Source organism: Pyrus communis, chromosome 16 (genome assembly GCF_041283825.1).
Source record: "Pyrus communis isolate YQ-2024b chromosome 16, ASM4128382v1, whole genome shotgun sequence".
NCBI classification, from domain to species: Eukaryota; Viridiplantae; Streptophyta; class Magnoliopsida; order Rosales; family Rosaceae; genus Pyrus; species Pyrus communis.
Genome location: NC_142580.1, coordinates 27,554,440 through 27,571,418, shown reverse-complemented (window position 1 = coordinate 27,571,418; position 16,979 = coordinate 27,554,440). Strand labels below are relative to the sequence as shown.

The 16,979-nt window shown below is 36.4% G+C and overlaps 1 protein-coding gene across 1 annotated transcript; it reads left to right on the top strand.

Moving 5' to 3' along the window:
* The first annotated feature begins 3,303 nt into the window (after window positions 1-3,303).
* On the top strand, window positions 3,304-5,125 carry LOC137730506 (AT-hook motif nuclear-localized protein 23-like). Its single transcript, XM_068469495.2, has one exon. The coding sequence runs from the start codon at window positions 3,710-3,712 to the stop codon at window positions 4,589-4,591; it is 882 nt and encodes a 293-aa protein (XP_068325596.2). The 5' UTR covers window positions 3,304-3,709; the 3' UTR covers window positions 4,592-5,125.
* Window positions 5,126-16,979: the final 11,854 nt, after the last annotated feature.

Sequence of the window (16,979 nt, the reverse complement as noted above, 5' to 3'; positions counted from 1 at the left end):
GACTGAGCGCCACGTGTCATTAAGGGGTCCACGTGGAATTTTTTTTTTTTTTCTTTCTTTCTTCTCTTCAGAGGTCACATGGATATTTTTTTTCTCTCTCTTTCTCTCTTCTTCTTCTTCTTCTTCTTCTTCTTCTTCTTCTTCTTCCTTCCTCCCCCATCCCTCCCTTCCTTCTTCCTTGCAACCCGCACCCTCCCCCCAGCCTTCCTTCACCACCAGTCTCCCCAACCTTCCCCCACCTTCCTTCTTCCCTCTGTAATTTCTTCCCCATCCCCCTCTCATCAAAATTCCCAATGCATAAACCGGAAAAACCTTCTCCAATCGGTACGCTGTGGACTCGGACCCAAAAAACCCAGGCTGGTCATTGTCATCATCGCGGCGGTCGTCTTCCCCAAGAGAGAAGCGGTCAGAGAGTAGTTTAGGGAGAGGGATCCAGTTCTCATCACTGACGCAAGCCAAGAGAGAGATTGAAAGAAAGGAGAGAGCTTTCAGGTAGGGGTCGAATCCTTGGACAACCTGCAATATGAAGTGCAGGAACCCCCACCTTCCTTCCTTCACTCCTACGACATGCATTTACCCCTCCCCAGCTTCGATCTTCGATTCCTCCGCAACCCCGATTCTTCTCATCACTTCGCCAATGGAAATTACGTTTTTTTTTTTTCCGGAGCAGTAGAGAAAGAAATGGGTAGAAATTAGGGTTTTACAAATTATAATTTGAGTGTGTTAGAGGAGATGGCAGATTGCAGGTTGTTGAAAGGGATTTTAAAGAAGGGAATGGGGAAGAAATCGTGGTAGGAGGAGAAATATCCACATGGGTTAGGCTTGTAGTAATTTTAGAGAGAAAGGGGGATGAGGAAGAAATTACAAAGGGAAGAAGGAAGGTGGGGGAAGGTTGGGGGAGACTGGTGGTGAAGGAAGGTTGGGGGAGGGTGCGGGTTGCAAGGAAGAAGGAAGGGAAGGTTGGGGGAGGAAGAAAGGAAGAAGAAGAAGAAGAAGAAGAAGAAGAGAGAAAGGAAACAAAAATTCACGTCACCTCTGAAGAGAAGGAAGAAAGAAAAAAAAAAAAAAAATTTACATGTGGACCCCTTAATGACACATGGCGTCTAGTCATTGTCCACATAAGCGTCACGTCATCATTTAACAGGAGACTTAACAGTTTGACTAATTGATGTATGAGACTGTTCCAAATTTTACACTTTAGTTATGACTCTGAGACGAAAAAAAATTGATGTACTAAATGTTAAAAATCACGAAACATAAAGATAATAAACTGATATTTACTCTAATTTTTATGTCCAACACGTACTATCGGCACACAAAATCTATTCAAGAACAGAAAATTGTTCAATATGACGAAAATGCGGCCTTGTACAATTAAAGGTGGCTAGAGAGAAAAGGAGAGGGAGCCGTCCAGGTTGGAGGAAGAGAACAAAAGTGGGACCTATCCGCCGCAGCACCATCTCCCACTTGCCCATCCATCCCTCGTTTTTTGTTTTTAATAACAATTTAATTTGTCTTTTCCCATCACGTTCCAAGTTAACTCAACCTGGTCAAGTTTCCAAATTAACCATGGTTACTTCTTACACACAGAAACCCTAACCATGGCCAACATCTTCAGACTTGAGCTGCGATCCGATCCGCCATCTAACCCCACCCACACACTACCTCCCCCCATCAAAGGTTCTTTCTTTTCCTCAAATGTTTATGCATGATGTATCACCAGATCACTCAAACCTTTGAAATACACTACTTCCCCACGCTCCCCTTTTTCTTATTTTGTCACAAACTCACCCCATCCACAAGTTAAGTATCTTTCTTACTGCCACATCTTTTTCGATCCATCTTCATACGCATTTTATTTTCTCATGTACTATTAAGTAGTAAGTCCCTATATTTTTGCCCAAACTAATGATAAGACAAGACAAAAAACATGTTTTATGTCCATCATATTTTGGTAAAATTTTATGTTAGTCTTTGTAATTTGAAAAGAGAAGGGTCTTAGTTCGACTCTACAAATGACGAGTTTGAACTAAATTATTATTGGTCCACTGAGAGATTTAGCTCAACCCACTTCTCTAAATTGTTCTATGACAAACTATTAGTCTCTGTAATTTGAAAAGTAAGTCCAACCAAGATATTGTTATCATGAGAAATGTTAATGAGACTCTCGTAAACTCTAGGAATCTCTATGGACTATCTATCACTTCATGTTTTTGAAACCTAGTTTATAATGTTGGTATAACAATTAACGTTAAACTGTGAGATGGCAAAGAGGCCACATAGAGTCCTACTTTAAGAGAGTTTCCTTATCATTTCTCTTATTAACCTTGTATTATAGTCGCTTGGACATTGTTTCATGTTTCACTTATTTCTTATCTTGTTAACATTGTATTATAGTCGCTTTCACATTGTTTCATGTTTCATTTATTTCTTATTTGGACTATTTTAATTTTTTATGAGGCTATGTTTGGGCGATGAATTTTCAAGTCTCAAGAGAATGAGGTAAAGTTATTACAGAATATAACAAAAAAAATTATATAGAAAGGATTATAAATATCCTTCATGATTATTAAAAAAAAATACATGTGTAAAAGGGATTTGCAAATCTCTACTTGAAGCAAGTCAATTAAAAATCTCTCTCTCACATGTCATTGTAATGCTACATTTCTCATCGCTTTAAGAAGTTAAATTGAACTCCAGTCATATAATTAATTAATTCTCTTATATTTGAGTTTTGGGTTTTATATGATCGAAATTGTAAATTTATGGGTAATTAGCTACTCAGTTGTTCACATGCTAATAAATACGAAATATAATTAAATGCTCATATATATATATATATATATATGTATATTTATTTTTTTGTCAAACGATAGATTTGTTACTTAAAATCCTATTTTGATTGCTGTTGCGCGTTGATTGTGTTAACAAGCCATACTAGCATACTAACTGGTGGATTAACTCAAACCCTAACCTCTGTTGATAATAAAGAATAATAATAATAAAAAAAAAAAAAAAAGCTTTTAGCCTCATTTCAGACCCCAATCAAACATCTAAAATACATTAGCTTGTAAATATTAATAAAGTCTAAAACTCGAATGAAAAAAATTCTAAGCTCAAATGAGACTAATGGTGATACCTAATTTAACTCTTGCAAATAAAGAGTTTCATACCAAATTATAATAACTGATGCAATGTGCGACTTCCTGTAAGTTTTTTTTAAGATAGCGTCTACTCTACTCTCTAAGGTTGAGAGTCATGGTTGCAATCATACCCTCTTCCGCAGAATAGGAAATCAATATTAAAACTTTACTCAAATCAATATTCTAGTAGTATATTTAAGCTTTTGGTGTGAGAGAAATGTTTGAGTCCTTGTCGCCCCCAACCCCAACCTCTCATCCCTCCTCTTCTTCACCGTCCCTATCTCTGCACTCGATCTTCCTGGTTCTTGTTGTCGTTGTTGCTTTTGTTTTCTTTGAAAACATCGAGTACCGGAGCACACCCTCTTTTTATATATCTCCCTTCTTTTTTCCGTTCTTTTTTTTATTTCTATATATAAAATTTTCCCACTTCCATAAAATAAACTAAAGCAGAAAAACCACAATCAGTTTTAAATTTGCTTCCCAGTTTCATAAATTAATTTTATATAATAAAAAAAAACATTTTTAAAATTTTCCTCCTTGTTTTCTGTTTTTCTTTTGATGTGCCCATGGCTGGTTTGGATTTAGGCTCAGCTTCTCGCTACGTTCACCAGCTTCACAGGCAAGACTTGCAGCTCCAACAACAACATCAACAGCAAACCGATTCTGAAGACGATGCAGCAGCCAACAGGTCAACGGGCCAGTTCTCATCAGGAGATGATCATCAGGGTGGCCTCAACCTCGGAGGCATCAACGGTGGGTCAGGAGAGATCGTGGTCCGCCGGCCTCGAGGCCGTCCACCAGGATCCAAAAACAAGCCAAAACCACCGGTCATCATCACAAGAGAGAGTGCAAACAGTCTCAGAGCACATATTCTGGAGGTAGGCAACGGCTGCGACGTCTTTGACTGCGTCGCCACGTACGCCCGGCGCCGCCAGCGTGGGATCTGTATTTTGAGCGGCAGTGGCACCGTTACTAATGTGACCTTGCGGCAGCCGGCCGCAGTAGGGGCCGTAGTAACCCTTCATGGAAGGTTTGAGATTTTATCCCTTTCAGGGTCTTTTTTACCACCGCCTGCCCCGCCCGGGGCCACAAGCTTGACCATATTCTTGGCCGGCGGGCAGGGGCAGGTTGTCGGGGGAAGCGTTGTTGGGGAGTTGACCGCGGCAGGGCCCGTTATTGTGATCGCCTCATCGTTTACTAATGTTGCTTACGAGAGGCTGCCTTTGGATGAAGAGGAGCAGTTGCAGGTGCAGGATCCCCAGGGATCCGGGGGTAGTGATGGCGGTGGTGGTGGAGTTGGTGGTGGCAGTGTTGGGAACAACCCTTTTCCAGACCCGTCTTCGGGGCTTCCATTCTTCAATTTGCCGTTGAATATGCAAAATGTTCAGTTGCAAATCGATGGGTGGGCTGAGGATGGAAATAACTCAGGGGGTCGTCCACCATTCTGATTTTCTGAAGGATCATCGGCGATGTTTAATTTTAGGACCTTAATTAATTTAGATTCGAAGCTGCTTCTGCGTGCGTTGTAGGGCTAAGTGCATATTGGATGAGACAAGCTTTGTTGGAGATAAAAGGTAAGCAAATTTCACGGACTAGCTATCATCGTTAACATCACGCCCATGTTTTGCAACTTAATTTGTTCCTGTTGGTTCAAGCTAGTACCACTTCCCATGTTTAAATTTTATTTATTGTTCTTTTCTGAACCCCATATGTTCTTCTTCTTCTTCTTCTTCTTCTGCTTCTTTTTTCATATGTCTTTTGTTTCAATGAATTTTCGATCGGTCTCTTGGATTCATGGAAATAGTCTTCTGATCAGTTTATCATGATTGTGGGTATTCACTACTCTTACTTTTCCTTCATATGGAATGGTTTGAGGTTTCAGCTTTAAACGGCTACCTACCTGGCAATTATTTCTCTACGTTCAAAAAGTAGCAGAAGTCCCTGAATTTAGGGGGTTACTAATAGATCCACCAGATTTTTCACTTGCTTTTTCTTTATTTTATGCTTATTTTAGCAGGATTATCTTTGGAACAGTTACACACACACACTTTGTCACCTTCAACAGATCGCATAGTTTTCTGTCTTCTATGACTACATTGTAAGACTGTCTGAAGTAAATCTTGTAGGATATTTGACTTCGTATCTGTTTTTCTTTTTCGTTGTTTTCATGAAACATTAATAAGAAATAAGGGTAATTTAGCCAAAGATCAATAAAAACTTTACTATTAAGCCATATATCAATGACATATTTTTGTTTTGGACTTAATCAATGATTTATTTTTATTAATTAGGCATAAGTTAATGATGAATGCCACATAGGCTTTAAGTCATTATAAATAGTTATAATTTAACTATTCTATTATTCACCTCTCTCTTTCTCTCTCTATAAATGTTATATGGGCTTAAACTATTATAAATATGGATTTAGATCATCTCCGGATCAATTTGTGGAGATCCTCTGGGTCGATGGATCTCATCCATTGATACAAATCCAACGGCCAAAATTTCTTATCCTTCCTCTTTTCCCCTCAACTCTTCTGTTTCTCCCTCACTTCGAAGCTCTCAACCTCGCACCACCAACTCCTCAAATTCCAAAATAAATTCAACACACCCAACCCACAACCACCAATTGCAAGTCCCTCACCTCGCCCTCTCCAAAATCAGCCCCATCACCACCACATCCCTCAGTTGCAAGTCCCTTGACCTTAAAATCTCAGTCGATGTTAATGAAACAATAAAGAGAGGGGTCGTGCAAACCAAAGTCTTTTGGTTGTAAAGATCTTTTTCATAACTATGGAAGAATTAGAGAGAGAGAGAGAGAGAGAGATCTCAAAGATGAAGAAGAAGAAAGAGATGACAAATAAAAAACTAAAACAGTAAGGGATAGTGAAAAAATAAATCAGACTTAGAGCACAAATGACCTGCAATTGAATTTGGGGGTTGTTAACAACAGTGGGGTGTGGGGGTGTGAGGGAGAAATAGGAGTTAAGGGGGAAGAGAGGTGGGGGAAGAGGATTCGACCGTTGGATTTCTATTCCTATATAACTGATCTTGAGAGAATCTGAATCCAATAAATAGTTAGAATATGTATATTCTATCACTCTCTCTCTCTCTCTCGCCCTACGTTTACATGAAGGAGTCTACTCAAGTAAAAAAAAAGGGAATCAAGAAACAGACACTGCATTGCAGTGTTCGAATCCAAATGTAAAAAACAGAACCAGGAAACGGACACTACATTGCAATGTCTGAATCCAATTGTAAAAAAACAAAACCAGGAAATGGACACTGCATTACAGTGTCTGAATCTAAATGTAAAATACAGAGCTAGGAAACGGATATTGCATTATAGTGTCTGAATCTAAATATAAAATCAGAAGTCGCGTGAGGTGTGTAGTGCAAGAGACTTGCGAGTTATGGAAAAAAATAGAACTAGGAAACGGGCATTGCAACGCAACATTTGAATCCAAAAGTAAAAAACAGAACCAGGGACACTGCAACGCAGCATCTAAATCCAAAAGTGAAAAAAGAACCAAGAAATGGACACTGCATTGCAGTGTCTGAATCCAAATGTACAAAGGAGCATGTAGGAGGCGTGAGTGATGGAAAAAACAAAACCAATAAATGGACATTGCAACTCAGTGTCTGAATCCAAATGTAAAAAACAGAATCAAGAAACAAACACTGCATTGCAGTGTCTGATCCGTATTGACTTATTCCAAATATAAAACTATAAGAAAGAGAGTGTTAGTTGAAGTGGGTGCCATCTGTAGTTGCAAATTTTGTAATTTTTGTTTATTTTAAATGCATTTAAGTATCACAATACATGATTGACCTATTTATAATTAACATAAATATTGTTGATCTATTGTTAATATGGTAACTTTTTATTGATTTTTTCACAAAATCACCCTAAGAAATAAGACACTTCCATGACAAATGAGTAATTAAAAACGAAACGTAGAATTCCCGTTGAGAAAACCCTTGGTCCTTTTTTCATTGTTTATTAACCCAACAGGGACTTCTAAATGGATTTATGTGTGTTGGTGTCTATATGCTGAACATAAGTTGCATTACCAATTGGCGTGGCCCTCCCTTGATTAGCTTTTCTCATTTGGCATTTAGAAGAGTTTAATTACATGTTAATTATGCATCATATGCATAGAAAATATAAAATCTAATTAAGCGAGTTTAATTTCTACTCCTGATTAATTATTAAATATTTCTTTAATTATATATTTGGGTGGGAGACTTTCAAGTACTAAAAGGATTGAGGCCAAACTAACAAGAAAATGATCATAAAGTGTAAGATGAGAGAGATTAGGAAACATCATATGACCCTTACAAAGCATGAGAGAGGATTTTGCAAATCCCTACTTGAAAGAAGCTGTTTACAAATTTCTTTTACATGTCTTTGCAATGCTCATATGAGATTTTGGTAACGACTCCTATCTAACATTTTATAATCCATTTCTTATTAATTTACTGTCATTCCCATGGTATCCCTCACCCAAATATAGCCTTAAGAAGTTTGTGCTTCCCAAAGCTACTTAATTTTGTGGTCCATATATGTTATTTCCTAGCTAGCAATCTCTAGTTTATATATTTATACGAATTAATAAAAAAAAATGGGAAACTAGATATTAATCCTTCAAAAAAAATTAGTTTAGAATAATACCGTATGCAAAGATTAACGATTGAATTAAGTCCCTGACCAAATAGCCACGTCAACCTACATAATTCCACATTGGGTTGTCATTTATTTCCTTGTTGATTTCTATTTTATTCTTCCAATTATACCCTTTTTCTGAATGTTTGCAATGAAGACTTTTTTTTTTTTTTTTTTTTTGTTAACAATCATAGGACGTCATTTATTATAGTTTTTTTTTTTTTTTAGGATGTATAATGTATATGATACTTTGCAGTAGTTTTTTTATTCTCATTCAAATTTCAAACTGATTTTAGTTCATATTCTAGAAATTAGTAATTCTATTTCTAAAATTAAGAGGGCTATGTATATAGTATATTTTAATGCCATTGCTTTTTTTTTTACCATGGAACCTAAGGTACGAATATTTAGGTGCAGTCGATTGTATATTATGATTTAGGTGCATTCGTGTAGGTACTATGATGTAGGTGCATTCGAATAGATATTATGATTACATATTTAGGTGCATTCAAGTAGATACTGTGATTTAGATGCATTGTGGTAGGTATCATAGTTTAGGTGCATTTTGACTTGGTACTATGATTTATGTTCATTCGACTACATACTATGATTTAAGCACATTAGGACATCATGTAAGTGCATTCGGTTATCTATAATAAATGATTTGGGTATTTTTATTTCCTATATGATTTGGATGATGGTAATGAATAATTTAAATTAGGTATTTGTTTAATTCTTGTAACGTATCACTAATAGTTTTTTGGACGTCTAGATGAGGCATGTTTATTTTTTTGAGAAAGTCAAACAATAATCAATGCCAAACAATATGGAGCAAAATAAAATCAAATATTTAATATGGGCATTATGAGAACAAAAAAAGGCGCTAAATCTTTTAAAACAAGAAAATATGAATTTTAATATTTATGATGACATGGAAGTATAATCAAAGGACTATAATGAATATATAATCTAACATAAGGTTTTAATTGAATTTCAATCTTTATCAAAGATTAAAACGAAGAAACCCCTTAAAAAATTATTAAGGAGCCGTCCATTTAGGCATTCAGCTTGGGACACAAGTTCTTAATTAAAGCGGTTTACTCAGACTAAAACACTTATTTGCTGATAGTTTCTGCAAACCCTATTAGATAGGAACTGGGATACATTGCACATATGAAATAATTAATATCCATCTGTCTGTTGATCACACACTTGCTTACTTGCAACTTGCAAAACAACAAGTTGCTTATACTCACATTACAATTATCAGGAGCCAGAACAAATAAACAATTGACAGATCTTTATAAGCATATACATATTGTCATTTATATATAATAACCCTCTTAATGCATGGTTTATACACTGCTTGAAGTCTTTGAAAGGAAAAGGCTACATCAATAATCTTCGACCATTTTTTTTAATTAAAATAATAATGTCACTTCCACTTCAACATTGCTATCATGGAAAAAAGCATTATTGTGAATTTATTGAAGAAGAAAAAATAAAGATAAAATATGTTAGAGAGAACATGAAGCCAAACCCTAAAAAGAAGTAAAAAATTATTAGAAACAAAAATCAATTAAGACAAGAGAAATGAAAATTTGGAAGCCCCAAAAGTTTATTAGCAAAAGCTGCAACTACATACATCAAGAATCTCACCAATGAACACAAACATGCTCAACACTATACTTTCCCAGACAATCTACCACATAATTTCCTTCGCAATAAATATGATAAGTCGGCCACCTAATTTTCTTCAACCATGTTTGGCTTCATATATATATATATATATATATATATTTATTTATTTATTTAAGTTCCATCCACTTCAATAGTTAATTAAGTATTAGGAATCTTGCATATATACGCAAGACGTTGATGAGAAAAGTGGTCGCATTTTGGTATTCGATGAAATCTGTCGATACTCCACACAAAGCAATATACATAGTGGTAATCCTAATTAGGAGAATATATATTATTTGATTCCTTAAAGCAATTTAGCATACAAACATGCTTACAAAATTCCTCTAAGTGGATTCTCATGCTTACATTTATAATGTTTAGGGCTCTAATATCATGTAGAAGTATGATTTCTTGAACTAATTTGATGCAATATATTGTAATATAGGGTTTGACAAAACTCATATGCGGAAGGAATCTTAAAATATATACAATAAAAAATTATATTTTTATAATTACGGAAAAGATTCTGAATTCATTAATTAAATCTATTTTAACAGAGACACACATTGAACTTTTGACATGAGTAGTCTAGCAACCTAAGAATAAGATTGTATTTCCAGCTTTTGCGATATGTATAACCTCTGCCATGTACTAGGACAACCCTACATAATCCATGTATATGCTTAAGTTGATGTTAGCATAAATTATAAGTTGTATTTGTCTTGCAACCTATTTGATTTTCTTATTATATACGAGAAGATTTTCACACACAATCACAAGATTCGGAGTAAAATCTGAAAGATGTGTCAAAAGCATATATGAATACCAATGTAAACAAAAGTTGGAGAAAAACAGGAGGACAGTGAACAACTTAGCAGGAAAATAAATGAAAGTGCTAAACGAGAGCAAATCTTGTGCACCTAAAAACGCGACACATGTTCACTCAATTACTATCCTTAACTCTATTAACCCTCTCCACTCTCGCCGACTCCACTTCTCGCTCTGGCTTCCAAATTCCCAACCCAGCCTCTATGTCTAAGCACTGAACTAGGAAACAAAATATCCAAATGCCAGTTATGGACGACGACACTTCGAATTAGACACGGTGGCGGTGAACGGCAACGCTTCGGAGCAGCCGAATTTGAGCGAGACCCAGGTGAACAAACTGGAGGTTTTGGCGGTTTCAAGGCCTTTGAGGCGGACCCGGATCCCACCCAAGAACACCCAGATAACCTAGAATTTGGTTCGTCGATTTTTGCCACAGTTTCGTTGTTTGAAGCTTCGCATCTTCAATTGCAGAGCAGACTGCTCATGTGCCGTTTGTGGAAGAATGTGACGGCCAGAGTGCAAGCTTTGCTTAATTTCTTCGGTTTTTTTTTTTTCCAAATTTAGAAGATAACAAAGGGAGTTAAGAGGTTAAGGTCAATAACTGAGTATCGAAGTGTCATGTTGTTAAGAAGGCCACATATAGGTCACAATCATTTTTGGGTGTAGAGGATTTGAACTCCTGCTAAACAACTCACTTCAACAATTATGGAAGAGGATCCTCTCCTGAGTATAGGATGGGGATCCTCCTGACCACGAAATCCGGACCATTCAATTTTAATCCAACGGTTGCAATTATTATAATTTTTAAGGGGATCCCCTGTTTAGAGCCGTTGAATTAAAATTAAACGGTCCAGATTTCGTGATCAGGAGGATCCTCATCCTAAGCTCAGAAGAGGATCCTCTTCCAACTATTATAGCCATAGGTTTTCCACAACTACTTCGTTTTCGTTACACTAGCAATCAGCACATGCGCTCAATATGTGAAACTAAAATTTACTTTTATTATTAACTAGATGAAGCCCCCCCCCCCCCCCCCCACACATGTAAATATATAAATTTAATATATATATATATATCGATAATGCTAGGAATACTAAATGTGCAAATTAAATTTTGTAAATTAAATAACATAGAAATTGATGATTGGATTATAACTTATATGTTGATTAACGTGCTTATTTCTTATTAGCGACACATCATTTAATTTGCAAATTTAGTCTACCTAAAACTGTCTGCAATCGGAGTAGGAATTGAATTGAGGAGGAATTGAAATGAGGTGGAATTATAATCAGATTCATGTTGAAGTTGACACACCCCGACCGAGATCAGAGCGTGCTGGCCGTCACACGAAGGTGACGTAGCCATGTGCACGTGCGGAAGCTAATAAAGTAATAATAAAAAGGGTATGAATAATTAAAAACTAGCATACAAAGTACTAAAACAAGTGCTAGTAAGTGAGATACAATTTCAGAGCAGGTCTATAGCAGCCCAAACGAAAAAGACAACAGTAGTACGCCCGAAGGCGACCCTACGATGGGGAGTGTCTGTCAGAAACGCCAGAAAGCCCTTAGGGGAAACCACCGCAACGGCTAAGCAACTAGAACCTGGAGGGGCGCAAAACAAAAGCGTGAGTGGGCAAAAACAAAGCTCTTTGAAAACCATTTAGCAAAATACATTCTAACCCCTCGCCGTAAAACCTGTATACTTCCCAGAAAATAAACATATATACGTATGTATAAATATGCCAAACATGCTCAAGGGTATGCCAATCATGCTCCAGAATATGTCATGTCGGAACCTCATAATGAATGCAAGTGCTCAGGTATAAATCGCATCAATAGCATAACATCTGGCAGCCGGAGTCACCTAACGTGACCTGTACGGCTGCATATAGAGCTCAAATCTCAAACTCACTAACTGAACCTGCCCACGAGTCGGAACCACCTAAAGTGGTCTGTACGACAGGCCTGGGTGTAATATATATATACGCTTTAGTGCTACGATCACGTGAAGGCTGTGCGAACAATCGCGGGTCACCTACGAGTCGGAACCACCTAATGTGGTCTGTACGACAGGCCTATGCACCTAACTTGAATCCAAGCTGAGCGTGTGGTGCGGGAGGTGAACATCACGTGAAGGACTGTTCCCTACTCTGGGCGGGAGCACTAACACCGGGGGTGCAGGTTATGAGCTCTCTAAGCATCTCTAACCACTACTGAAATATAAACGTGAATAACACTTACCTGGCACTTACCTGCACGTCCACAGCACCAATATGCATATATAAATGTATGCCACTAATAATGCATGTGATGATGCATAAATAATAATAATAAAGTGCATGGCATAACATACATAACCCTTTTTAAACAATTTCTGGGAATATCAATGTATATAGGTATATACGGAAAACAAAAGCCCACTCACTGGTATGTAGAAGGGTCGTAGCCCCCCTGCCTCGCGTGTACACGCTCGTCCTCGGGGTACGTGTCACCTAAATGCGAAATAACTATAAAAACGTTAACTTTAAAGAACATAACCAACTTCTCGTAATAACTTCTTATACATTGCTCAAAATGGACAATTGAATATACCAACGTGCTCTACACAACCTCAGGATCACAACCATATTTTTAGAATAATTTTCCTCCACCGCACGCGCCCCCACGCGCCGGCCAAGGCACGGACCTACGCGCCCCCCACGCGCGGCCACGTGCCATGCACACTGATGGTGTCAACTGACGCCGTCAGGAATATTCCGTTAAACTGACGGAATATTCTGTTAAACTTAACTGACGCCGTCACTGCCGTTAGGAATATTCCGTTAAACTTAACGGAATATTCTCCTTTCTTCTCCGATCTACCCTCGCCGGACTCCGGCCACCGGGAAAACTGGGAAAGTTTAAAACTCACTATTCTCCGTCGTTTTTCAACCATTTTTCACGTATTTTATACCAAAATGAAGCCCTAAACCTCATCTACCACGTTGGACTAGTTTTAGAGCCTAAAAACAACGGAACCAAACTTTTCAAAAACATGAAAATTCGGCCAAACTTACAGTTCTTGGTTCCGACGTCCAAATCCGTCCAACGATGCACTCCCAAGCTCCTTGGGACCTCACCAACACATCTACAAGCTTCAAAAGTCCAAAAGCTAACTAGATTAAATTTGCATGAATAGTACACAATTCGGACCACTTCGAAACGACGTGAAAATGGTAGTTTTCTTACCTGAAAATGGTACCACTAGACTCCTCTCAGCCTCACGAGCTTGATGGTGTACTTGGTTCCCTCGATCTGCTAGGATTTGAGGGGTTTTGGGGTTTGTCCGTACAGTTTCAATGGAGAAGGGAGGAAGGGAGCACGGGAGAGACAGAGAGAAGACAGAAGGAGAGAGAGAGAGGGACAGTGTCTGTGTGTGGGAGTGTGTGTGTGGTCCAACACATGCCACCCCACACAAACCAACCCATAACGTGACAAAAACGAACTAGGGGCAAGATCGTAATTTCACACGTGCGTTTCGATATTTCCGGGACGGGATGTCACAGAAGTTGTTTACTAAAACTGTTTGGAATCGAAGTGGAATGATTTTGAGTCCATATATGCTTTTACTAATTCACTTCAATCGAAATGAAAACTAGGTTGATTACTATATTGCTCTTACATAAATAAATTACTTTCATACTAATTAATTAAATTTATACAATAAAATTCATCTATATAAAAATATATAAATAGGTTCTATTTATTTATTAAAAGATGGCAGGAATGATGTCGAGTCTATATAAGTTGTTTACTTATTCGCTTCAATTGAAATGAAAACTAGGTTGATTACTAAATTGTCCTTACATAAATAAATTATTTTCATACTAATTAATTAAATCAAATTCTTAATTAAATTTATAGAGTAAGCTGTCGATTTACCCCCTGAAATTTCACTTAACTTTCGATTTTTCCCCTAAACTTTTATATTGGAAAATTAAGGACTCAAACTAATTTTTTTAGTCGATTTGCCCCATACCGTTAGTTTTTCATATATTCCATCCATATTTATGTTAAGTGAGATCATGTGCACAACATGTGAGGGTAGTTAAGTCATTTCACTCTTAAAAATGATTAAAAAAACTAAAAATAAATAAAAAGACAAAACTTTCCCTCTATTTGTTTCCCGCTAATTCCTATCCTCAATTTTATTTTTCCCTGTCATTCCTATGCATGAGAAATGACATATGGTGCTATTGTCTTCATAAGTAGCTAAGTTAGTCTTTTTCTTGAAGCTTGTACTACCATTTTTATTTTCTCCAACAAATTAATAATTTGACAAATGCTCATGGTGTTGTTGTCTCCAAAGCATGGCATTAATATAAGAAACATGTTCATAATACTCATAAAAAATGCTCAAGATAATTACATACTTTTCATAATGTCATAATAATCCCAATACAATTCCACAAAATGATCCTTAAGAAGTTGGAAAACATAAGAGATTTTACCATCCATAAGGTATATAACCCATAGAATCTCGATTACAAAATATGGGCATTCCACTTAACCAAACACAAGCAAAATAAGGTTTTAGTTATCAAAACAAGAGCACAAACACTCTGCTCGAAACGCACATGACACGTGGAGATCAACTACACTTCCCATGGCCTTCCTCATTCGGTTGGAATCTTGTACCTAAACCTATTTTCATTTCTGATGGTTGAGTAAGGTTGAGGGTGTTATGTTTTCCAACTTCTTAAGGATCATTTTGTGGAATTGTATTGGGATTATTATGACATTATTAAAAGTATATAATTATCTTGAGCATTTTTTAATGACTATTATGAACATGTTTCTTATATTAATGCACTACTTTAGAGACAATAACACCATGAGCATTTGCCAAATAGAATAGCAGAGGCAAATAGGGCTTATGGGTGGAAATTTTTTTTTCGTTCATGTCTTAATATAGGAATTTATACATCTTCCTCAAGAAAAAAGAGTTTGTATCGAATAAAATATATACTTCGACTTTCTTGCATAAATTGATTCCAATTATGGGTACGTAAACGTGCCATTCAACAAGTATAGCCAAAGATTTCCTACCACTACCTCTTTTTCGTTACACTAGCAATCAGCACGCTTGCTTAGTATGCGCAACTAAAGTTTACTTTTATTATTAACTAGATGAAGCCCACACACATGTAAATATATAAATTTAAAATATATATCGGTAATGTTAGGAAGACTAAATGTGTAGACTAAATTTTGTGAACTAAATAACATAGAAATTGATGATTGGATTATAATTTACATGTTGATTAACGTGCTTATTTCTTATTGGTGACACATCATTTAATTTGTAAATTTAGTCTACCTAGCATTACTCTAAAAAGGAGAGAGAGAGTGTGTGTGTTTTTTTTTTTTCAAATAAGAGATGCTATAAAATAACAAATACGTGAGGCTTGAAAAGAAAGAAAAAAAACAAAATTTAGTTTGTATGAAATTATATTACTGATAATTTTATTTTTTTGATGATATATTATTTTTTTACTGTCTTTTAGTTGATAAAAAAAATTGATAATATGTTGTTTAGATAAATTCCAAAGTCACCAAACCATGTACACATGTATATATGTTTATCTGGTGCAAGTGATAATTATTTTTTATATAGGTTGGAACTGTGTGATGATTACGGAGAGAGGGTGTTGAAAAATAAGAAAGTTAGACTAAATTATAAAACAGTGCATGCGTTCTTGAATAGTAATCAACATAAAACTATAGACTAAAGTATGAGGTGAGGACCGGGTCATATGGATATATAAATACATACCCATACTAATTTGAGCTGTCACCTTTAGAGATAATGATCAAGAGTAGTTGAATATTGCGCACCCACAGGAAAACATAATTTCTGTTTGTGTCTGTCATCAATTTCCATTAATGTATTAAGTTAATAAACAACACTGATCAAATGAAAATAAAGTACATATGGATTGCTTTAAATTGTAATTAAGGTGGTATTTACGACAACCTAATGGGTGCAGCAATGATGATTCCCAAAAGTACTCAGTTGCTCACTTTCATGCTGCTTCGAAGGAATCTCTTTCTTTAAACGTGGCAACGGATCCTCTATAAATTTGTGCTTGTTGGAAAATAAATGCTAGTGATTTTTTTCTTAGGATTTGTATAATTCGGAAAAGAAGGAGAAATACACATCCCTAAAAAATCTCAAGTCTCTCTCTTCTTTGCTGCACCTCTAAAAAAATTAGATCATAATACGTTATAAGCACATCCGTGATGCTGCATTAAGAAAATTATGTTACACACTAGTTCATAAGATCTATTCTTGCAATTCAATTTCTTCTAAAATTTGGTTTTAATTGTTGATATTTTTTCTCAACTTGATTGCATGAAACATTCACCATTGAGCATGAACACTAATTTTCAATTACCAAATTATATATTTCACACAAATTATGGTTCGCAATTATATTATTATTACCTTTATAATTGTGGTGAATTGTATCTGTATGAATAAGAAACAAATAGGAACAAAAAAAAATTTGTGAAAATCGTGCTAGAACAACGGTTGGAAGCCGTGAGCTCGGGCCAAGCCGAGTCGCGCTGCTGTAGCGCAGCCACATACAAAGCTATGTGAACCGAGCCGAGCCG

Coding starts and splice junctions, on each gene's coding strand:
- LOC137730506 (XM_068469495.2), top strand. CDS start 3,710: ATGGCTGGTTTGGATTTAGGCTCAGCTTCTCGCTACGTTCACCAGCTT.